The sequence below is a fragment of the Erythranthe guttata genome, chromosome 6 (assembly GCF_056151865.1).
Source record: "Erythranthe guttata isolate IM_541 chromosome 6, IM_541, whole genome shotgun sequence".
Classification (NCBI taxonomy): domain Eukaryota; kingdom Viridiplantae; phylum Streptophyta; class Magnoliopsida; order Lamiales; family Phrymaceae; genus Erythranthe; species Erythranthe guttata.
In genome coordinates, this window is record NC_142538.1 from 17,828,643 (window position 1) to 17,851,450 (window position 22,808).

At 40.2% G+C, this 22,808-nt stretch overlaps 6 protein-coding genes across 7 annotated transcripts; 1 reads left to right on the forward strand and 5 right to left on the reverse strand.

Annotated features, from left to right (window-relative positions):
• Positions 1-607: 607 nt before the first annotated feature.
• Positions 608-3,145, reverse strand: LOC105955586 (E3 ubiquitin-protein ligase WAV3). Its single transcript, XM_088820071.1, has 2 exons — positions 2,937-3,145; positions 608-2,799 (listed from the first exon to the last, which is right to left on the reverse strand). The coding sequence occupies exons 1-2, from the start codon at positions 2,955-2,957 to the stop codon at positions 877-879; spliced, it is 1,944 nt and encodes a 647-aa protein (XP_088676197.1). The 5' UTR covers positions 2,958-3,145; the 3' UTR covers positions 608-876.
• A 560-nt stretch (positions 3,146-3,705) lies between these two features.
• LOC105955336 (E3 ubiquitin-protein ligase WAV3) lies at positions 3,706-5,716 on the reverse strand. Its single transcript, XM_012979051.2, has one exon. The coding sequence runs from the start codon at positions 5,667-5,669 to the stop codon at positions 3,969-3,971; it is 1,701 nt and encodes a 566-aa protein (XP_012834505.2). The 5' UTR covers positions 5,670-5,716; the 3' UTR covers positions 3,706-3,968.
• Positions 5,717-7,918: 2,202 nt separating this feature from the next.
• On the reverse strand, positions 7,919-10,864 carry LOC148770317 (E3 ubiquitin-protein ligase WAV3-like). Its single transcript, XM_088820072.1, has 2 exons — positions 10,777-10,864; positions 7,919-9,946 (listed from the first exon to the last, which is right to left on the reverse strand). The coding sequence occupies exons 1-2, from the start codon at positions 10,798-10,800 to the stop codon at positions 8,129-8,131; spliced, it is 1,842 nt and encodes a 613-aa protein (XP_088676198.1). The 5' UTR covers positions 10,801-10,864; the 3' UTR covers positions 7,919-8,128.
• LOC105955335 (uncharacterized) lies at positions 10,858-13,539 on the reverse strand. 2 transcript variants are annotated; one of them, XM_088820074.1, is made up of 8 exons: positions 13,442-13,539; positions 12,752-13,288; positions 12,542-12,660; positions 11,984-12,304; positions 11,598-11,904; positions 11,348-11,513; positions 11,112-11,208; positions 10,858-10,975 (listed from the first exon to the last, which is right to left on the reverse strand). In XM_088820074.1, exons 2-8 carry the CDS (start codon positions 13,220-13,222, stop codon positions 10,858-10,860), a joined length of 1,599 nt encoding a protein of 532 aa, XP_088676200.1. In that variant the 5' UTR covers positions 13,223-13,288; positions 13,442-13,539. The 2 variants fall into 2 exon arrangements, with proteins under 2 accessions (XP_088676200.1, XP_088676199.1); XM_088820073.1 differs by having other exon boundaries at positions 11,112-11,211.
• A 3,685-nt stretch (positions 13,540-17,224) lies between these two features.
• On the forward strand, positions 17,225-17,955 carry LOC105955585 (histone H2B). Its single transcript, XM_012979336.2, has one exon. The coding sequence runs from the start codon at positions 17,314-17,316 to the stop codon at positions 17,761-17,763; it is 450 nt and encodes a 149-aa protein (XP_012834790.1). The 5' UTR covers positions 17,225-17,313; the 3' UTR covers positions 17,764-17,955.
• A 2,580-nt stretch (positions 17,956-20,535) lies between these two features.
• Positions 20,536-21,241, reverse strand: LOC105955583 (histone H2B). The gene has a single exon (XM_012979335.2). It carries the CDS (start codon positions 21,156-21,158, stop codon positions 20,709-20,711), a length of 450 nt encoding a protein of 149 aa, XP_012834789.1. The 5' UTR covers positions 21,159-21,241; the 3' UTR covers positions 20,536-20,708.
• Between the last annotated feature and the right edge of the window lie 1,567 nt (positions 21,242-22,808).

Below are 22,808 nucleotides of genomic sequence, written 5' to 3' on the forward strand. Positions count from 1 at the left end.
ATCGTTTCGTTCCGAGTGAATGTATTATAAACGAGATGGAACAAATACGCGTATATATGTATCAGAAAACTCAGTTTACCTATATTACTAAGTCAGCACTACATTTACCTGCAAAAGTTTCTGTGTGTTTTGCTATTTTACCTCCTCTCTGGATCGATACCGATTCTATCAACTATTGCAATATAATCAATTGATATTCAATTAATCATGTTAGCAGAAAGTTAAAATCAAACCCACAGGTAGGTATAATTCGACTCATCAATTTAATTAGCAAGACATTATCACACAGAATACGAATAAATCCTAAAATAGTACATGCGCATATGTTGTTTACGAGTGATTGCGGTCACAATTAGTGGCAATGTATGTTGTTTCATTTATACACTACAAAGTATTCGGACAGATACTAAAGGAATTTATTTTACTTTCCACGTCGAAAATATGAAATTGAAGCACAAATCACTAATTATACCAACGTTTTCCGATGAATATCAGCAAATTAAACACCATTATTTTTCCGTGTACGGATACGCATCCTCAGTGTCGATCGAGGCCACCGTTAATTAAATTGGATCAGTGTACGAGCAAGCCGTGATGGATAGCAAAATTTGTTGAGCAGCCATAGCTTGCTGAAAATGACTTTTCCTTTCGTTATTATTCGATAATATCACACATCTTTGGACCCCGAATTTGAAAATTTCAAACAAACACCAGAGATTTACATACATCATACAACAGTACAGAAACAACTGAATTCAAACAACATCAAACCCTCAAGAACTTTATTTACGAACCAAACACAACAAACCATGAATACTCGGAGTATCCCACAAATTTATGATGAATGCCATTTAGCAGAACTCGAATCGAGAAACTTTATTTTTCCTTTGTAGTATTATTAGTCTCGTCCGTCTTGCTAAGTTGTTGAGACTTGAAAACCATATTAGCCATACTCGGAGTCGAATACGGATCGAAACCAAACGAAGGTGCAGCACCACCACCACCACCACCAGCAGGAGCAGATTGACGAGTCGCAACATCGCGGAAGCTAAGGCTCTCGGCAGATGCCGCTCCGGCCAACAACTTCCCTTTTGTCGTCGCCCTTTGCGTACCATGCGAACTCATTCCCGAGAGCGCATAAGCTCGTCCCTCTCGTTCATATAGCTGCACACTCCCCATTCTTCTCTCAGTCTCCATCATATCATCTCCGAGCCACGCACCGAACTCATCCCCTGCTTGAGCCGAAGCAGAACCTAGAATGTCGGTTCTACCCTTCGCCAGTACACTCCTTGCCCCAAATAGATCTCCCGTTTCCGCCATCTTCTGAGCCTCCGCTATGCTCTCCGCCGCATGCAGACGATTCCTCTGCCGATCGACCTCCAAATTCACCGTCATATCCGAGGGCGAAACCGTCTTTACACGTTTTATCTCCACTAGTTCACTTTCTATCTCCACCGTCTCTTTCGAGACAACGTCTCTGTAAGAACACACGATGTCCAAAAGAGACGTCTTTCTCTCGGTTTCGGAATTTGGAAGTGCGGGGACCGATAAGTTGATGAGGAATTCCTTCTCTTCGTCCGCGTAGAGGTCGCCCACGTGGACCGTGCCTTTCGATCCTTGATCGGTGATCTCGCTCGAGTATCTTCCGGAAGGTATCGATTTGATTTCCACTCCTTGCGATGCTGACCTCAGCGTCAGACGAAGCCCCTGAGTCACCACACTCAGTAAACCGCCAATGCAGCTCGCAAAAGCGTCCTGCACCATTTCGTAAGACTCGATGAAGGAGAAAGTACCGCCCGACGCATCGGAAATCGCGTGCATGGTAACAGGATCATGGTCTGAACCAAAACCGAACGAATGGACCGGAATGGTTTCCACCTCTTGCGGTCCACAACCATCTCCGGGGTAAATAGATGGCGGCAATAGATTTAGGTACTCCGGAGGATCCTGTCTGAAGTTCGAGTTCTGCTGAAAATACGAGCCGCCGCCGCCGTTGCAAGTGTCGTTTCCATCGGACAAGAATACGATGCTCGCGACCGGATTCCTGTAACGCCTTTCCTCAAGAACCTGCGATCCCTTCTTCAGGCCTTGGATGATGTTGGTGCCGCCCCTCGCGTAGAGCGAATCAACGGCGAGCTTGGCGTTTTCTCGGCCGGTGTCCGTCATTCTGGTCAAACGGAATATTCTCCGAGCTTGGGTCGAGAAAGATACTATCGACAGCCTGTCGGAAGGGCCCAAGTTATCGATCACGAAATGTACGGCCCGCTTTAGGAGACTCAGCTTGTTCCCGGACATGCTGCCGCTGACATCAAGAACCGTGACAAGGTCGATCGGGGCCCGCTGAGAGGAAAGAGCATCGGCTGATAACGATGGTGCCTTTAGTTTAAGGAGAACCGTGAATAGAGATACGGGTTCGGAAGCGGAAATAGCAGAGCGTTCGGGTATGGCCTTGACACTCACTTTCTGCAGCAAGCCGACGACGACGACAGAAGCTTCTAGAAGGGAGTCATCGTCGGAGAATTGAAGTGGCTCTGGTTCGATCATGGGGGGTGATCGTCGAGTGAACGAAGGCCGATTTTGATACGTAACGTTGAAAATGTTATCGGGAACGACGTTGGAAACAACGGGCATAGAGAAAGGAAGAAGGTTCCATTTGGTTTGGCAAAGAGGGCAAACTCGAAGAGGAGTGGCATTAGCAAAACCATTGTTGGTAACGCAGCCGAAGTGGAACGAGTGGGAGCACTCGGCCGTGAATATGGCTTGGCTTGTCAAGCTTCCCGCGCAAACGCCGCATGTCTTCTGCAGAAACAAGATAACCGAAAACAAAATACATAAGTTAATCGATTTCGACTCGTAGTACGTAATCGATTTGAATAATAAGATAACATCATCAAACAACAACAACAAAACACACGAAAAACGCAGAAAGTAATTACATCTTCAGCTGGAGAACTCATGATTTTCTTCGATATATCGATCTCTACTGATTCGGATCGTTTTGTTACGAGTGAATGTATTAATAATTTTCTTTTGAGATGGAACAACTACACACACACATATATGTAGTGTGTAACACGTCTCAGAAATTCTTGATTTATCCATATGAAATTCTTTGAAATAATCCACCTTGTTGCTTCAATTGTAAACAATTTGGAAAGACTGTTCCGAGTCAACTCAATTCCTTAATATAACTATTACATAACTTGCAAGAACAACTCAACCTTAATACTCTATACATATATATATGTTTTATCTCACATATGTAATAAACAAATGAAACCACCATCTTCAACAAACAATCATATTTACATTAAGAAAACTTAATTTAACCAGCACCTATTTCCTATATATTTAACTTGCATTTACACTCATTCTGATTCTATCAACCATTGCAATCAATTGAAGAACAGTTCAGAATCGGTGATATTCGATTAGTCGTGTTCGTACCGACAGCGGAGAGAACAATCGGACCACAATTATAATTCGTCTCGTCAATTTAGCAAGACGGCTGCACGTCACGAAATGCGTTATCGCACAGAAATACGAGTAAATAGCGAAATGGACAATCAGATGGTTCCAAAAACAGTACGAGCGCTCACGACATTCAGTCGCTACGAAAAAAAGAACTTATAAGTTGTTGTTTACGAGTGATTGCGGTCACAACTAGTGGCAATGTATGTTGTTTCATTTATACACTCCAAAGTATGTGAAATAAAATGAATTTTCGATTAATTTTATTCCGTAACATTACATTGTCTCACGCATCTTTGGACCCCGAATTCGAAAATATCAAACAAATACAGAGAGATTTTCATACATCATACAACAGTACAGAAACAACTGAATTCAAGCAACATCACACCCTCAAACAACTTTATTTACGAACCAAACACAACAAACCATGAAAAGTCGGAGTATCCCAACAAATTTACGATGAATACCATTGCAGAACCTCGAATCGAGAAACTCTATTTTCCCTTTGTAGTAGTAGTATCGTCCGACAGGCTAAGTTGTTGAGACTTGAAAACCATATTAGCCATATTCGGAGTTGCATACGGATCGAAACCAAAAGCAGGAGCAGACTGAAGAGCCGCAACACCGCCGAAGCTAAAGTTCTCGGCGGGGGGTGCCGCTCCGGCCACCAATTTCCCTTTCGTCGTCGCCCTTTGCGTACGATGCGAACTCATTCCCGAGAGCGCATAAGCTCGTCCCTCTCGTTCATATAGCTGCGCACTCCCCATTCTTCTCTCGGTCTCCATCATATCATCTCCGAGCCACGCACCGAACTCATCCCCTGCTTGAGCCGAAGCAGAACCAAGAATGACCGTTCTACCCTTCGCTAGTACACTCCTTGCCCCATATAGATCTCCCGTTTCCGCCATTTTTTGAGCCTCCGCTATACTCTCCGCCGCACGGAGCCGATTCCTCTGCCTATCCACCTCCAAATTCACCGTCATATCCGAGGGCGAAATGGTCATTAACCGTCGTATCTCGATCAGATCACACTCTATTTCCACCGTCTCTTTCGAGACGACGTCCCTGTAAGAACACACGATGTCCAATAGCGACGTCTTTCTCTCGGTTTCATCGGAATTCGGAAGTGCCGGGACAGATAAGTTGATGAGGAATTCTTTCTCCTCGTCCGCGTAGAGGTCGCCAATGCTGATTACGCCTTGCGATCCTTGATCGGTGATCTCGCTCGCGTACCTTCCGGAAGGTATCGATTCGATCTCCACACCGTGCGACGCTGACCTCAGCGTCAAACGGAGCCCCTGAGTCACCACGCTCAGTAAACCGCCAATGCAGCTCGCGAAAGCGTCCTGCACCATCTCGTACGACTCGATGAAGGAGAAAGTACCGCCCGACGCATCGGAAATCGCGTGCATGGTAACCGGATCGTGGTCCGACCCGAAACCGAACGAATGGACCGGAATTGTTTCCATCTCTTCCGCTCCACGAGCACCATCTCCGGGGTAAATAGACGGCGGCAATAGGTTTAGGTACCCCGGAGGATCCCGTCTGAAGTTCGTCGAGTTCCGCCGAATATACCCGCCGCCGCCGCCGTTGCAGGTGTCGTTTCCGTCGGACAAGAATATAATGCTCGTGACCGGATTCTTGTAACGCCGTTCTCCAAGAACCTGCGATCCCTTCCTCAGGCCCTCGACTATATTGGTGCCGCCGTCAACCGAGAGGGAATCAACGGCGAGCTTAGCGTCGCAACGGCCGGTTTCCGTCATCCTGGTCAAACGGAATATTCTCCGAGCTTGGTTCGAGAAAGATACTATCGACAGCCTGTCGGAAGGGCCCAAGTTATCGATCACGAAATGTACGGCCCGCTTTAGGAGGCTGAGCTTCTTCCCGTACATGCTGCCGCTGACGTCGAGAACCGTGACGAGGTCGATCGGGGCCCGCTGAGAGGATCGGGCTTCCGATGATAGCGGCGGCGCCTTTAGTTTGAGGAGGACTGTGAACGGAGATACGGATTCCGAAGCCGAGATTGCAGGGCGTTCGGGTATGGCTTTGATGTTGACTTTCTGCAGCAAGCCGACGAGTGAAGAAGATGAAGATGCTTCTAGAAGGGGATCGTCGTCGGAGAATCGAAGTGGCTCCGGTTCGATTACGGCGGATTGTCTGAACGGGGATCGATGATAATAAGTTGGAGAACTCATGTTTTTCTTCTTCCAACTGAATGTATTATTTTTTGGAGATGAACAAATACACATACATGTACATATATCATATATTATATATAGGATAAATTACAATCATCCCTGAAGTATAATTAAATTACGAAAAACCCCATTTATGTTTGGATAATTACAATCATTCCCTCAATTATGAATATTTTTACATATCCACCCTTGCGGTGTCAGATTTAGCGGAATTTTCTAGATTATATGGAATGTTCTCAATTTTGTACCCGTTTTATCCTATTCGAGCTCGACATTTTGAAGTTAGGTGATCATAATATGTGTTTTTTTGTTTGTATATATCAGATTGTGGTGCATCAGAAATTGCTATTTTGCACAAAGGGGTACAAACTAGAGAATATTTTACGGGATCTAGAAGATTATATTGAATTTGACACTATAAGGGTGAACGTGTAAGAAGATTCATAGTTAAAGAAGTATTTATAGTTATCCAAACATGAGAGATTTTTTCGTAATTTGACATACCTCGGGGTGGTTATAATTTACTCTATCAATATTTGCTCGAGAAGAAGAAGACTTTTGGAAGAGTTAGTTGGGGAAAATGGTAGTTGACTTGGAATGGTCTTTGAAATAGTCCACCGTTGCTTCACCTGTAAGCAATTTTCTTTTGACTTTTTCTTTTTCTTTCTTTTGTTGTAGTTTATCATTTCGTTGCAAGGACAACTCAACCATATCCAAAATGTGAAAAAAATACGTGTTTATCCCTCAAGTTTGTACTAATTTTATATTTAGTCACCCATGTTCACAAAAAACACAATTAGTCCCTTATGTTTACAAAATTCAACATTTTTAGTCATTTATATCAATTTTTCGTTAGTACTAACGGAATCAAGTGTATTTCCGTCACTACTTTAACTGATGAACTAATGGTAAATTGACGGAAATGACCAAAAGTGTTAAATTATTGAGACATGTGGGACCAAATGTGTTTTTTGTGTACAGAAGGGACCAAATATGAAGTCAATGCAAACTTGAGGGATGAAAACTGTAATTTTCCCTCCAATAATTATTATTGGGAAAAAATGCAGTTTGCATCCCTTAAGTTTTCACATATTTCATATTTGGTCCCTCATATTCATAAAAAATACATTTGGTCCCTTGTGTTTCAAAAGTTAAACACTTTTAGTCCTTTTTGTTAATTTTTTTTTTAGTATTAACGGAATCAAGTGTGTGCCCGTCACTACTTTAACTGACGAACTAACGGTAAATTGACGGAAATGACCAAAAATGTTAAATTATTGAAACATGAGGGACCAAATGTGTTTTTCGTGTACAGAAGGGACTAAATATGAAGTCAATGCAAACTTGATGGATGAAAACTGTAAATTTTCCTCCAATAATTATTATTGGAAAAAAACACAGTTTGCATCCCTGAAGTTTTCACTGGTTTCATATTTGGTCCCTCATATTCATAAAAAATACATTTGGTCCCTCGTGTTTCAAAAGTTAAAACACTTTTAGTCCTTTCTGTTAATTTTTTGTTAGTACTAACGGAATCAAGTGTGTGCATGTCACTACTTTAACTAACGAACTATCGTTAAATTGACGGAAATGACCAAAAGTGTTAAACTATTGAAACATGAAGGACCAAATGTGTTTTTTTGAACATAAAGGACTAAATGTGAAATGTGTGCAAACTTGATGGGTGAAAACTGTAATTTTTTCAATTATTATTATACATCACAAATATCCCTTAATACTATATATATGATTTATCTCATATTTCTCTTCATCAAACAATCATATTTACATCAAGAAAACTCAATTTACCAGCACCTATTTCCTATATTCACTAAGACACCACTGCATTTACTTGCATTTACACTCAATTCTGATTCTATCAACCATTGCAACCAATCGATGAGCTTCAGAATCGGTGATATTCAATCGATCGTGTTCGTATCGACGGCAGAAAGAAAAATCAAACCACAAGTAAAATTCGACTCGTCGATTTAGCAAGACAGTGCACAAACTAAAAAAATCTGCTCTTGCTACAAGTCACGAAATACATTATCACACAGAATACGAGCAAATCGCAAAATGGATAATCAGATGCAAAGATGGTTGCAAGAAGGTCTCCTAAAATAGTACGAGCGCTCACGACATTCAGTCGCTACGGAAAAGAACTTATAAGTTGTTTACGAGTGATTGTGGTCACAATTAGTGGCAATGTATGTTGTTTCATTTATACACTCCAAAGTATGTGAAAATGAATTTTCGATTAATTTTATTCCGTAATATTACATTGTCCAACACCTTTCGAACACGCATTCGAAACTTGAAAACAATCAACAGGCGGATACAACAGTACTGAAATTCAATAATATAAGGCCTCGAACCAAAAACGGCAAACCAGATGTGGGAGAAAAAGAAAACGACTAAAAACCGATCACAAAGCAAATTCAGATCAAGAAACTCTATTCTTCTTCCGAACTGGTCTCCTTCTTGATGCTGAGTAGCCGAGACTTTCGAACCATATTAGCTATACTGGGAGTCTCGTAGTCCGCTCCGCGAACCGTGTTTCCTCTCGACGTCTTCCTTTGGCTAGAGTGCGAACTCTTTACCGAGAGGGAATAAGCTCGTCCCACCCGCAGATACTGCTGTTGACTTCCCATTCTCGTTTCCGTTTCTTCCATATCGGTTTCGAGCCTAATGGAGAGATCGTCTCCCGCTTGCGCTGCTGCAGAACCGCGGAGATCGGTTCTCCTCTTCGCGAGCAAAGTACGTGCGCCTATTAGATTTCCTGCTTCCGCCATCTGTTGAGCCTCCGCGATGCTTTCTGCTGCACGGAGACGATTTCTCTGCCGATCGACCTCCAAGTTAACCGTCGCGTCCGAAGAGGATAAAAACTTCGGACGCTGTATCCGAACCGGTCGACACTCTATTTGGATCACCTCTCTCGAGACAACATCCGTGTAAGAGCAATCGATGTCCAAAAGTGATGTCTTTCTCTCGGTTTCCTCGGCAGGAACGACGGACAAATTGATCAAGAATTCTTTCTCCTCGTCTGCATACAGGTCGACGATGTCGACCACACCTTTCGATCCTCGGTAACTGATTTCATTTGCGTATCTTCCCGAAGAGATGGAACTAATCTCCACTCCTCGCGACGCTGATCGCAACGATAGACGAACCCCCTGAGCTACCACGCTCAGGAGACCGCCGATGCAGCTCGCAAACGCATCTTGAACCGTTTCGTACGACTCGATGAAGGAGAAAGTACCCCCCGACGCATCGGAAATCGCGTGCATCGTGATTGGATCGTGGTCCGAACCAAAACCAAACGAATGAACCGGAACGGTTTCTACGTGATCTTGCGGTCCTCTGTTTCCCGGGAAAATAGCGGGCGGCAATAGATTCAGGTATTCCGGAGGGGCCTGCCCTGAATTCGACGAGCCCCGACGAGTTGATTGATCGTTGCAAGTGTCGTTTCCGTCGGACAAGAATATGATGCTTGTTACCGGATTCTCGTGACGCCGTTCTTCAAGAACCTGCGATCCCTTCTTCAGGCCTTCGACTATGTTCGTCCCTCCGTCTGCTGAAAGCGAATCGACGGCGAGCTTAGCGTCGTAGCGGCCGGTGTCTGTCATCCTGGTCAAACGGAATATTCTCCGAGCTTGGCTCGAGAAGGATACTATCGACAGCCTGTCAGAAGGGCCCAAGTTATCGATCACGAAATGTACGGCCCGCTTTAGGAGGTTCAGCTTTTTCCCATACATGCTCCCACTGACATCAAGAACCGTGACAAGGTCGATCGGGGCCCGCTGAGAGGAACACGCATCAGTCGATAGTGAAGGAGCCTTTAGTCCAACAAGAACCGTAAATGGATGTACGGATTCTGAAGCCGCAACAGCCGAGCGTTCCGGAACGGCCTTGATATTCACTCTCCGTGAAGGCGGAGACGTGAAATCGGCAGTAGTAGTGGGGAGGGGTTCGTCGTCGGAGAATCGAAGAGGCTCTTGTTCAAGTACACGGCGTGGTGGGGAGTTTCGTCGCGGAAACGACTGACGTGCAGTATGAAACCAGTGTCGAGACTGGCGACTTTGAGACGACGGGCTGTGATAAACGTTCGTACTAGAAACGGGATTGGCGGGAGGAGGGCAAAGTGGGCAAACCGGAAGACGAATGCCGTTAGTAAAGTTTTTGCTGATGCAGCCGAAGTGGAAAGGGTGGGAGCACTCGGCCGTGAATATGGCTTGGCCGGTTAAGCTTCCCGAGCAAATGCCACATGTCATCTGCAAACGAGAAGTTGATCAAAATGGGAGTAATCGGCATATACGTACATGTAATCAATTTCAGTACTTGTAGTAAGATCGAATACAATAATAAAATGCAGAGATTGACGAAATACTATCGAAACACAAATCTTGTTCGGTCCATGATTTGATCAAGCAAAACAAAACACACACACAAGTAAGATGAAAGAACTCCGACAAATCGCGGAAAGTTACATCGTTAACCGGAGAACTCATGGATTTCTTCTTATACACTAATTACGGCCGCTTTGTTCTCGGGTTTTCCCACTTCGGAGTGAAGTTTTATTGTTCGGAGGTGGAGGAACGGGTTTCTTCCCATTGCTTACTCTAAAAAGACGAGTAGCGTGTAGCGTGTAGCGTGTAGAACTTCACATTTCAGAATCATTAATTTTTTCCATATAATACTTATTTACAGAACACTTGTGCAACGTTTCTTTGGACAACAGCGGTTGACTTTAACAAGTTTGAGAATCTTTTGAACTAGTCCGTTGCGTTTGCTTCACTCGTAAGCAAACCCGAATAGAAAACAAACCACCAACTCTACCAGAAAACGACGGCAACAAAAAAAAATCTCATATATTTTTGGCAAGTTGTTGCCAACTTGCAAGAACAACTTGTGATCGGGAGATGTCCCAAAAGAAGCTATATACGAGCAGATCAACGCAAAATTGTTTTCCCACATAAACGAACTGCTATATTATTTACGAACGGATAAGGTGGAAATCAGTTATTGTATTGTTTCAAATTATACACTGACAAGTGTTTGACATATAATCAGGATCACATTTTCAGAGAGGAGAAAGACCAACCGTAGCTCGACTGTGTCTTCCCATTTTTTTTTTTCGTTTCGAGCTGCTTATCTTCGTTTTTTTCTGAACTCTACGTCTCGTTTAAAGTATAGAGTAAGCTCTAATCACCTCAACGATAGGCGCCCGACACAACGGGCATTTCCCTCCTCCTCGAACCAAATCATTTGCACATCTGGAGCACGTGCACATGTGTCCACATCTGCGCCACGCGCGCGCACACGCACAAATTAGTGAAAACTTACGAACCAAAGAAATTAAAAGAAAAGACTCGATCTTTTTTTGGTGATATGAAATAAGATTTTCAAATCATCTCGACCTCCTTATTAGTAACATACCTGTACAATACGGCATCGATATGGTTATCGCAGCACACACAGCAGGTACCCTTTCTTACATTACACCATTTAGAACCATCCTCTGATATTCCGGAACCTTCTGCAAGTACAGATATGCATTAGAATTCAACTGCAGCCGAAACGATTAAATGCCAAAAAAAGACGAGTAGAATTATTATAATTAAAAAAAAAAAAGAAAAAACATCAGCGGCACGTTGTCGGTATTGCAGGCGGACCTTGGCCGCCAGTTGATTGGTTAAGAGCAGCCGAGACTTCTTGCCGGACCGAACGTTGGAGCTCCATTTGCATGTGCATGCAAGCTTCTAACATCTTTTGCATGTGATTCATACCTTCCTCGATTTTTACCATGTCCGTTCTCAGATCGCTAATCATCTCCCACTCCTGCTTAGAAAAGCATTGTCACATACACAAAAAGCCATTCAAAACAAGATACAAAATATCAGGAATTCGCGAGAGTCAACTCACGATTTCGTCACGACGGACATTTTGACGAGACCAACTCGAGTGGTACGAATCCTGATGCCAGAGGGATTGTGCCGGTGGTAACGGAGGAGTCGGTACTGCTGGTGATGGTATGCTACTAGTAGCATACCGATCCTCGTTCTGCTCGTAATTCTGTTGGTCGGCTTCCATCTCTGGCGATAGCGTACGAGGCGAGCTTCTATCGAGATCCCGATCGACAGGAGCCCTGCTTTGTCTTTCGACATACGATTGAATCAACTGATCCAAGCTCTCGCGAAAACCACTGTCGAGAAGATTCGAAACACTCCTCCTAAAAAAAAGCAACACTTAGATAAGTTAAAACACCGAAGATTGCCTGTTCACACGACAAAGAAAAGACGATAACCAACCTGCTTAGCAGTTCCCTAAGTTCCAAGGTGTACACACTATCGTCATTGGATTGGTGGGCCCCGGCAATCGTTGTAATAGATGGAATCGACTGCAACGTTCTTGGTGGGTCGGAAGGACTTTCTGAGCCAACATGACCTTCTTGCAGAGCAACACGATCTGGTATTCGATGATCACGAACGTCCTCGTGATTCTCATGTTGAACTCCATGTGAAGAAATTGTATTTCTCCAAAAATCGCTGCTGCTATCGTTAGATGTAGCAACTGGATTGCTGCTTGCTTGGCCGCGCACAATATTCTCCAATCTGGATCGGAACCCGCCCCTAAATGAAAGTGAACCATACTGCATAAATAACATCAAGCAATTTTTTTTTCTGTCGACATGTGCACGGCATGTAGTGTTTACGCAACCTTTAAAAACATTTCAGAAGCATGCGTATCTTCTTAACCGACGGTGAAAAAAATCCGATCGCTAATTATTTAATAGTAACAGAGGCAACTACGAACAATGTTGAATCGAAGTAAATCCGAGTTCGTCTCGCATTAGATAATACGCGTACCTCAAGCCAGAGACCGTGCGTCTCTGTCGTAACTGATTCAATTCACTAGCTGCTACCGAAAGCGGACTCTCTTCCTCAGCTGTCGTTTCGTTACTTAAGAATCTACCTCTAAGTAGTGACTGAAAAATCGAAATAAATAAAAATTGTGGGCTAAAGCTTATAAAAATGTAATAAATTTGGATGCAAGAATATATATATTTATACAACTACCTGATCGGGCAGACCTTCACGAACACGATCGACTTGAGATCGAGATCCATTATCTTGCTGAGCTGTCATCTGCATCCACTCCCTCGCGATCCTTACCCTCTCGCGCTCGGTTTCCCCGAGCCACTCAGCTCCAGGACTATCGTTATTCGTTTGCATACCATTAGATGAAGTATCGCTACTACCACTCTCCATCCACCGACGAACAATTTGTCGTACCCTCTCCCTCTCGACTTGTCCGAAATCCGGACGACTGGAATTCACGACTAGATTGTGGTGCTCGGCATTCGTATTAGAATCGGCAATTCTCTGCCGCCGCCGTAATCTCTCTCCCACCCTCCCCTGGCCTTGGTCCAGGGCGTGCTCGTCCTCCAACTGGCGCCACATCAGCAAAATAGACGAGGCACGGGTGCCGAGCCTCTCCGCATTCCCCTGATGCGCGGTGGGGACAGCGTGCAAGTCTGCAAGCGCCATCGACTCCGACTCGCGATTCCTCCTCCTCTCGATCAATTCGTGACCATTTGAAACCAAATTTACTGCCTACAAACAAAATCTAAAAACTCAGAATTGAATTATATGGTACGAATTCGGTTTATTCTATGCTACAGCGGGTAGATCTTTATCATGCATATACACACAAACCCGGTGTACGAATTCATGATTGATACGGAAAAAAAAAGGAAACGTATGTACCTAGCTCCCAACCTGTGTGCTCTTCGATTGCAATGTGCAATAGGGAAATGTAACAGAAAACCTAACTCTCCAAGTTACAACACGTAAACACCATATCAATATATATATATATATATATATATATATATATATATATATATATATATATATATATATATATAAATTATGATATTTTTTTGTAATGAAGGAACTCGGAGTCAAACAACCGACACACTCGTAAGTCACACTATTGAAAAAAGTTGATCGAAATGGGGACGAGGGAAATTCGGTCCTTGTCTTAATATTGGCTAATTTTGGGGAATTGAAACGTAGACGTATCTTGGACGATGATAACTGCAATCATGCAAATGCATGGATAGAAATAATATTGAAAAATCAAATCAATTTAAACACTTGATTTGAGATTATTGGGTACAAGTTTATTTCACCGTTCGATGAAGTTGCATTTTGCTCGAACTCGAGAATAATAAATTAATACAATTGGGATTAACAAAATTCAATTAATTTACCAACAAATTAAATTATTGAACTAATAATTTAATACATTTTTACCAAATTGGGGCCAAGAAGAATTATTATTTAAAGGAAATTGTTAGTTTATCGAGTGTTAATTTATTAAAAAAATTATTGTATAATTGTGTCGATTACTATTGAGACAAAAGCGTAGGGATAGAGAAACTATGCATGTTAGGTTTAGTACATCAATCATTCATACTTTTAATTTTTTGTCGACCCTGCATGCATGCATGCACACTTGTCTCCCCATGTTTTCTCATAATCATTTTTAGCAAGAAAACAATAAGCAAACTCCATCTCCAAGAAGCCAAAAATAATAAATTAATTAATTAAACATATAATATTTAATCACACACTTTTTTTCTCTTGGAATTATATAAGATGGGGCATGGACCCCAACCTCAAAATATCATTAGAGACTGTTTGGCTAATCTTATAAGCTGTCAAAAAGAGATAATAAATTCTTCAATTATTTTTGAAAAAATCTTAAAGTTTGAAAATATAAGTTGTTCGTACAACAAATAAAGTCTTTTTGAAAAGTACATCTACCCCGTGTTTTTACTTATGGTTTTATAATGAATAAAAACATTTTAAAAATTTATAATTATAAAAATAAGATGTAATAATTTATCAGCTCTTAAAACAAACATATAATCAAACGTACGAGTTGTATCAACTATTTAAAATAAATTTAACCGAACGAACCATTAGTTAATAACGATGGCTTATTTAGGAAGCATATCACTTATTATTCTTTTTCTTCTTTGAGAATGGAAACAAATCACATTGAAAGAAACAAATCAATCACATTGATAGAAACTTTTCTTGGAGTTTGATTGCTTATTAGATCAGAATCCTATGTTATTGATAGAATTTAATTCACACTGAAATTATTAAGGTTGAAAATTGGATTGTGTCATTGGGACATTGTATTTTAGCTACTCAGAAGGAATATTAATTTTTTTTATTTATTTTTTTTACAAAATGCCATTAGGATTTCTTGGATTGCCCTAAAGTTTCTTATTTTATATAGTGTAAATTACATTTATCCCTGAGGTATGATCAAATTACGACAAAACCCCTCTTGTTTGGGTAATTACAGTCACCCCTCATTTTAAATATTTTTACATAAAACTTATGTAATTCGGTTATTTACCAAACCAAATCGTATATTTAGTTCGGTAAACGGTATGAAATGTTGGTGTACCGAAATTTCGGTTCGGTTTAACCCAATGAACATTACTAAATTTACCTCTGGAGGGGTCTTTTTGTAAGATAATACATAGTTAAGGGGGTGACAATATTTACTCAAACATGAGGGGGGTTTTCGTAATTTGACCATAACTCAGGGGTGAGCGTAATTTGCCCTTTTATATATATAAAGATTTGTTAATATAGAGATTTTATTCTCTCAATAGTCTATACAAATATGATTATGCAGTCAAAACCAAATCCAAGTTAAATCTGGAATCAAATTGTAAAACTTATAAATTAAATTAATTCGAAATCTTCCTAATCTTGACTCAAGTCATCCAACAATCTTCAATGATAATATTCGTTTGGCTTGATTGATAGTAATATTGAAAATTTGCAATGGCCAAAGAGTACTACATAATATTTGTCATAGGTTACTACACAATATTTCTTATTCTACAATCAATTCTTTTCAAATCAATCACAATCGCACCGCAAGGTCCGCAACCAAATTGCGTGTTCACTCGAAAATGGGAGATTCGCATCGTGAATCGTCTCCCACTATACTCGATCGAGCCACTACAGCTGCATTGTGCGTCCAAAAATAAAGACCTCGGAAATCATACACTTGATGTATTCGAAGATTTATCATGGTCCTTCTGTGACAATATTTTCGGAAACACTTTATTCTTTTGCCATCTTAAGTGGAATTCGAATCTAGGCCCAAAACACAAAGCTTTTGATGTTTTTACATCGAAATGGTCGGCGAAATGTGTTAGTGGTGTATGCTATTGGTCTGCAAATGAAGATGGTATACATTTTTCGGGCAACGATCCACCGAATCATTGGCAAAAAATATATGATTGGGATAATAGTACCGATCTGCAAGAATTCTAATATTATGCGTCGATAAATTCTTTTAATAGACAATATTTTTTTTTAATATACCAATATTGTTTTTTTCAATAGAAAATACTATTAATTACCATGCAATAAAAATGGAAGAAACATTATGGTATGTGTTAAATTTTTTGAATATCCATTTGTCTACCAAGAAAGATAAGAAAGCCCGGGCCCAACCAAATTTGGTCCAATAACAATATTTCGGGCCATTATATGGGCCGGGTTACAAAAATTGAATTGTATCCATTTTTATCAACAAAATTATGATTCTAGAACAATATTATTCATTTTGAAATAATCAAACACAAAATTATGCTTCACATTCGTTTGTTGTTTACCGAAAGCGAATTCAACAGCAAACAACACACAGTAAACAGCAAACGAATCTGAAATATGAATGCAACGGTAGAGGAGTGTGCAACGGCGTACGAGCATTCGATAAAGAGAGAAGAGAGAGTAACTATTAAAAATTATCAGTTTGGACTCTAACCTATATAAGATTGAAATAAGGTCTCTCGTCAGTTATCCATAATCATAAAAATCGAACTTTCACCATGTTGACTCCGATTTTTCATTTTTTTGACTTGGTAACAAGTATTTCATTCAAAAATTATAATTTCGATTTTTTTTATATCTCAAATTTCTAAACAGTAATTATAATTAGTTTTTCAGTTTCGAAAAAATAATGTTCTAAGCCCGATTTTATCCATCTTATTTATACCCTACCGAAAGGTAATGTTTAGTATAAAATTGTGATTTCTCCTATAATTAAAAAAATAAACTAATTATTTAAAAAAAAACTCGAAACATTTTGATTTAGCCTTAATTATTAATTTTGTGTTCACAATTTACAATATAAGTTTATAAAATAATTAAATACATTTTAATTTTCTGTGATTATTTTTTAGTAAGTGAGCTGTAGATTTCATTTAAAAAGGAAAAAGAAAATAAAAGGAGCGCCACATATTTAGTAGTTTTTTATTTCAATTTATTTTCAATTAGCGCCAAACAGTGAAAACTTGAAAATTTTCAGAGGGAGAAAATCAAAAGTTTCATCTTATCTAATCTCCACCGTCCGTGGACTTAACAATCGACGGTTTATCTCTCGATCCTCGTCTACCAAACTCCACCAATAATATCTCAGCACCCTTTCCTATATAAACAGCCCCAACTATTCCACATTTCTCATCGCATCACCAATTTCTCTCTCTAAACGCAAAATTCGTCAAATCCCCAACCCAAATTTTCTCTCTCTAGAAATGGCACCAAAGGCGGCAGAGAAGAAACCGGCGGAGAAGAAGCCCGCCGCCGAGAAGGCTCCAGCAGCGGAGAAAGCCCCGGCGGAGAAGAAGCCCAAGGCAGGGAAGAAACTCCCGAAGGACGTCGGCGGCGCCGCCGCCGGAGAGAAGAAGAAGAAGCGGACGAAGAAGAGCGTCGAGACGTACAAGATCTACATATTCAAGGTGCTGAAGCAGGTCCACCCAGACATCGGGATCTCGAGCAAGGCCATGGGAATCATGAACAGCTTCATCAACGACATCTTCGAGAAATTGGCCCAGGAGGCGGCGCGTCTGGCTAGGTACAACAAGAAGCCCACCATCACTTCCCGGGAGATCCAGACCGCCGTCCGATTGGTGCTTCCCGGCGAGTTGGCCAAGCACGCCGTTTCTGAAGGTACCAAGGCCGTCACCAAATTCACTAGCTCTTGAATGAAAAGCGTTTGTTAGGGTTTGACTTTTGTTGTTCTGAGTATCTAGGGTTTCGAATTAGGGTTTCCTGTTCCATTGTTGTTTGATGTAAAGGATTCTAAATTTGGTAATACTTGATGTTTGAATTCAATTTTATTGATGTTTTATTGTACTGCCATTTGACAATCAAATTGAGGCTTACATTTTATCTAATTTGTTATTCCTGATGAGAAAATTTATCATACATCTCAATTGCTCTGTTCTTTGACAAAACCCTAATTACCAATATCCCAATATTTGTTTTGTTTTTTAATTCCAGTTTTTTTTTACACAAGTGATCTAAGTTTGTAAATGTAATAGATCTCTCTCTCGTGTAATTGGGTAATTGGCACTTTGCACCCTCGAATTACATAGTTTTGGTACTTTGCACCCTTAAATTAAAACAATAACACTTTGCACCCTCTAATTAGAGTTAACTTTGCATTTTGCACCCTACTACATATTTGGCTGGAAAAGTGACCTGCAGCCAGTTTCGTAACAGTTAAAAGAGGGGCACCGTTGTCTTTCTCATTTCTCAAAAACTGGATTTCTCTTGACTGCCAAAAATTGTCATATTGCTGAGGTTTAATTTAGCATTATGATTTATGAGAATTGACATTGAAAATCAAATCCGGTGTGTGTGAACCAAAAACAGAGAAAAACAAATACTCAAATATATGAATATGCTCATTTGGCCCCTAGTTGTTATAATTTAGATTTTCTCCCATACCGTACCTCTGGATTTTCTTCTTCTTCCTCCTCGATCTGTCGGAATTCACTGGAATCACTGAGCATCCTTCTCTATCTATATATGTGTGTGTGGAAATATATATATAGCCGGCGTCGGAGGAGGAGAAAGTACGGCGGATGGTTTGGGCAAAAGAGTCTGTCTGGAATACGACAAATCCTTCGTTGGTGGTGACGGAAATCAACAGCGGTCTTGGTTGGAGACTTGAGAAGTATAAGGAGGTTGATGGTTTCGGGGTATCAGACGACAGCGGTTGAGGATGCAGCCACGGCGGAGGAGGAAAAGTTAAAGGGTCTAGTAAAGATATTTTTTAACAACGGAGGAAGAGGTTTCGACGGGAAAGGGGGTGAGGAAACTGTTAGAACCGGTTGCAGGTCACTTTTCCAGCCAAATATGTAGTAGGGTGCAAAGTGCCAAGCAAAATTGTAATTGAAGGGTGCAAAGTGCTATTATTTTAATTTAAGTGTGCAAAGTGCCAAAACTATGTAATTCGAGGGTGCAAAGTGCCAATTACCCCGTGTAATTTCTGTCTTTTGAATTGAATGAAAAGGGGGGCAGTATGGTCATTACCTCACGAGTACACGAACATTTGCTTCGTAACTGTATGTGAAATTTGATGCTACAGAGGTGAATACTGCAAGTTTGTCAATTGATCATTTGTTACTTATACGATTCAACGAAAATGTTGATCCCGATATCGAATTATTTGCAAAATCTTTAGCAATGACTTGCAAACTATTTGGCAAAATGTGCTGCATCATATAGGTCTGTCTCTTAAGTTAGTTTCATAAACACAACACTACTGCAGCGGTGTAAAACAGCTGGGACGTAACATATATACGGTTTGGGTTCGGGTTTTTGGATATCATCTGGTTGATATAAACAGTTTCATCTGGTTGATATAAACAGTTTCAGAATGGGTGGATTTGACCATTGTTTAGTACCACGACCCCGGAATTAGTGATTTGACATAATGAAAAAAAATATTAATATTTTGAGAGCAGAATGTTCTATCTCTCTCGTAAATTGAATGAAAAGGCTTCGGAACTGTATGTGAAATTTGATGCTAAAGAGGTGACTACTGCAAGTTTGTCAATTGATCATTTGTTACTTATAAGATTCAACGAAAATGTTGATCCCGATATCATATTGTTTGCAAAATCTTTAGCAATTACTTGCAAACTATTTGGCAAAATGTGCTGCATCATATTGGTCTCTTAAGTTAGTTTCATGAACACGACACTACTGCACCGTTTGGGTTTGGGTTTTCGGATATCATTTGGTTGATATAAACAGTTTTGGAATGGGTGGGGATTTGACCATTGTTTAGTACTACGACTCCGGAATAAATGATTAGAAATAATGAGAATGTTCTCGTGAGGCTAATCTCGAGCCGCCATGACCAACTGCAATGGAATTCGACATACTGCCAAGCAAATGAAGAGTGCTCGTTGAATTCGCGAACCTAAGCCGGTATACTCAAAAATTATATACAATTAGGCCAACAGTTATACAACAGAATCGTGCAAACACGGAATCTTCACCTTTTTCTGAAAATACAACATCTTGCTATATATGTTGTTCATTGTCTCTGTCAATATCAAACTGAAACGGAGACGATGAACATATATTGCGAAAAATTGCCCCATGCACTAGAGATATTCAGCACTGTATCAAAGGTAAGCACCATAGACCGAACATAACAAAAATTAAACGGCACTCGTATCAATGGTAAGCACTTACTCAGGCCAACAATTTTACAAGAACATAGAACCAATAACACGAACCTCTGAGTTCAGACAACAAACGAAGGATTTTTTTTGGTTCAAACCATTCTCGAAAAGTTGCAATCGAAAAATAATTCAATCACCGTTACAAGTTCATATCACAGATTATTTCATCAATCATTAAACAATGGAAATTAAACAACAGCCAATTGAGAATTTAAATTCAACAATAGTTGCAATCTGCAATGTATAACAATCAGAAGCAAGATCAATAGAACATAACCCAAAGAAGTAATTCATTACCACATAAAACCATACATCATCATTTCTTCATATCTAAAAAAGCCCTAATTTACATACTCCTACCAAACCCTAATTTAACCTACAAACAACTTTTAAAAAAGAACAGTAACGGAGAAATAAAATCGAAACCCTAGAAAAAGTTACACCCTTCAAGAGCTGGTGAATTTGGTGACGGCCTTGGTACCTTCAGAAACGGCGTGCTTGGCCAACTCGCCGGGAAGCACCAATCGGACGGCGGTTTGGATTTCCCGAGAAGTGATGGTGGGCTTCTTGTTGTACCTAGCCAGACGCGCCGCCTCCTGGGCCAATTTCTCGAAGATGTCGTTGATGAAGCTGTTCATGATTCCCATGGCCTTGCTCGAGATCCCGATGTCCGGGTGGACCTGCTTCAGCACCTTGAAGATGTAGATCTTGTACGTCTCCACGCTCTTCTTCGTCCGCTTCTTCTTCTTCTCTCCGGCGGCGGCGCCGCCCACGTCCTTGGGGAGCTTCTTCCCTGCCTTGGGCTTCTTCTCCGCCGGAGCTTTCTCCGCCGCGGGGGCCTTCTCGGCCGCGGGCTTCTTCTCCGCCGGTTTCTTCTCTGCCGCCTTCGGTGCCATTTCTAGAGAGAGAAAATTTGGGTTGGGTATTTGAAGAATTTAACTTGTACTTTGGTTGTGAGATGAGAAGAGAGAGTGGGCTGGGGCGGTTTATATAGGAAAAGGGCTGAAGTATTATTGGTCGAATTAATTTGACGCGGATCGCTACTGTAAGCCGTTGATGAGATGTGTATTGTGCGGTGAAGATTGTTTCGTTCGAATTGATTTGGGCCTTTTTTGGATTCTTTAGTTAAATATTTCAAATTTTCATTCTGGCGCTAGGTGTTACATTTTCTTATTAAAAAAAAAGCTAAAATTATAGAAATTCGATAACTTAATTCTCAATTAGTTAATACGATATTGTTAGTTTCGACTCGGGGACAACGTGCTAAAGTAAAAAAAAAAAATGCTAAAATTATTGATGATACATATTTGAAAATTCATATAAACACCATTTAATATATAAATTAGTAATTTTTTTTTGATACATAGTCATGTTTAAATATTCTTATAGACCACATCTAATGTATAAATTAATAAATGGGAGCATTGTGGATTCATACCAACTCAGCTTCGTGTAAGACATGATTTATCGTCGGAGATACGGGGTCGTGCTTGCTTTGACCACAAAAATCTGGTCAAAGTGTGTATAGGTTGTGAACTTGTGACAATATCCGGATTTGATTTACCTGGCGCTCATATGTATCCGACTATGTATTCTTATACAAAATACAATAATATGAATTCTCAATTCGTCCTTTACACATAGTGAGCTTGTAATTAGACCTATAATAACGAATAAAATACATTCTTATCATCTTTGCTCAATCAACGAAAAAATTATCTATAATTATAGTTCGTTTATGAGCTTCATTTCAAGAAGCAAGATATATAATCAAACTTCTCCCTTTCACTAGTTTTCATACGGTTCTCAATTACATGCTTGTTAAGAATTTTTTTAAGATTCGTTACATTGTTTCATGCGACCGTTCAAAAGATATACAACGTTAATTGATAATACAATTACATCGTTATATTAGTTATCGGGTGCTTTTCACTTGTTACAGTTCATAATAAATCAATTGATTCATTGATTGTACAATATCGAATGTAATTTGTCGTCGTGTTTGCATTAACATCAATAGTACGAAGCTAACATTGCAAGTTTCATTGCATCTAAAATATTTATCGTCTATGGTTCAACTATCTAAACGACTTTCATAAAATTGACTAGACAACAATAATACATTTTAAATTGAGCGATATATTCATTAAAATATTAATAATAGTTCCATAAATTTGTAAAATATTTATTTATCGATAATATTATATAAGAGACATATGCCTCGTTTGCTTGCTACTATTAGGTTATGTTGACTAAATAGTAGGAGTTAGTAAGATGTTTAGTTGATAAGATTCAATACTATTGAAGCCCGCTACTAAACTCGAAGCCCGCAATTAAGTGCTACTACGTCATGAAATTAGTAACACCCCTCCCCCATGGATTAATTTTGTACGCGGTGACTAAAACGGAAAATTACAATTTTATCCGTTAAAACAATAACTTAATTTTGTTAAATAAAAGACTTTACACAATTTACATATAATAATAGAATCTAACAAATTTAATACAACTTATAATTTAAAGAACCAAATAAATTATTAACTAAT

What these genes read in the sequence shown, in the direction of transcription:
- LOC105955583 (XM_012979335.2), bottom strand. Translation starts at nt 21,158, where the DNA reads ATGGCACCGAAGGCGGCAGAGAAGAAACCGGCGGAGAAGAAGCCCGCG.
- LOC148770317 (XM_088820072.1), bottom strand. Translation starts at nt 10,800, where the DNA reads ATGGGAAGACACAGTCGAGCTACG. An exon ending in GAAGACACAGTCGAGCTACG is followed by an intron (nt 9,947 to 10,776) that starts GTTGGTCTTTCT and finishes TCTCGTTTGCAG; the next exon opens with ATGACATGTGGCATTTGCTC.
- LOC105955586 (XM_088820071.1), bottom strand. Translation starts at nt 2,957, where the DNA reads ATGAGTTCTCCAGCTGAAGAT. An exon ending in TGAGTTCTCCAGCTGAAGAT is followed by an intron (nt 2,800 to 2,936) that starts GTAATTACTTTC and finishes TTGTTTCTGCAG; the next exon opens with AAGACATGCGGCGTTTGCGC.
- LOC105955336 (XM_012979051.2), bottom strand. Translation starts at nt 5,669, where the DNA reads ATGAGTTCTCCAACTTATTATCATCGATCCCCGTTCAGACAATCCGCC.
- LOC105955335 (XM_088820073.1), bottom strand. Translation starts at nt 13,222, where the DNA reads ATGGCGCTTGCAGACTTGCACGCTGTCCCCACCGCGCATCAGGGGAAT. An exon ending in ATGTCCGTCGTGACGAAATC is followed by an intron (nt 11,514 to 11,597) that starts GTGAGTTGACTC and finishes TTTTCTAAGCAG; the next exon opens with GAGTGGGAGATGATTAGCGA. An exon ending in ATCGATGCCGTATTGTACAG is followed by an intron (nt 10,976 to 11,111) that starts GTATGTTACTAA and finishes CGCGTGGCGCAG; the next exon opens with ATGTGGACACATGTGCACGT.
- LOC105955585 (XM_012979336.2), top strand. Translation starts at nt 17,314, where the DNA reads ATGGCACCAAAGGCGGCAGAGAAGAAACCGGCGGAGAAGAAGCCCGCC.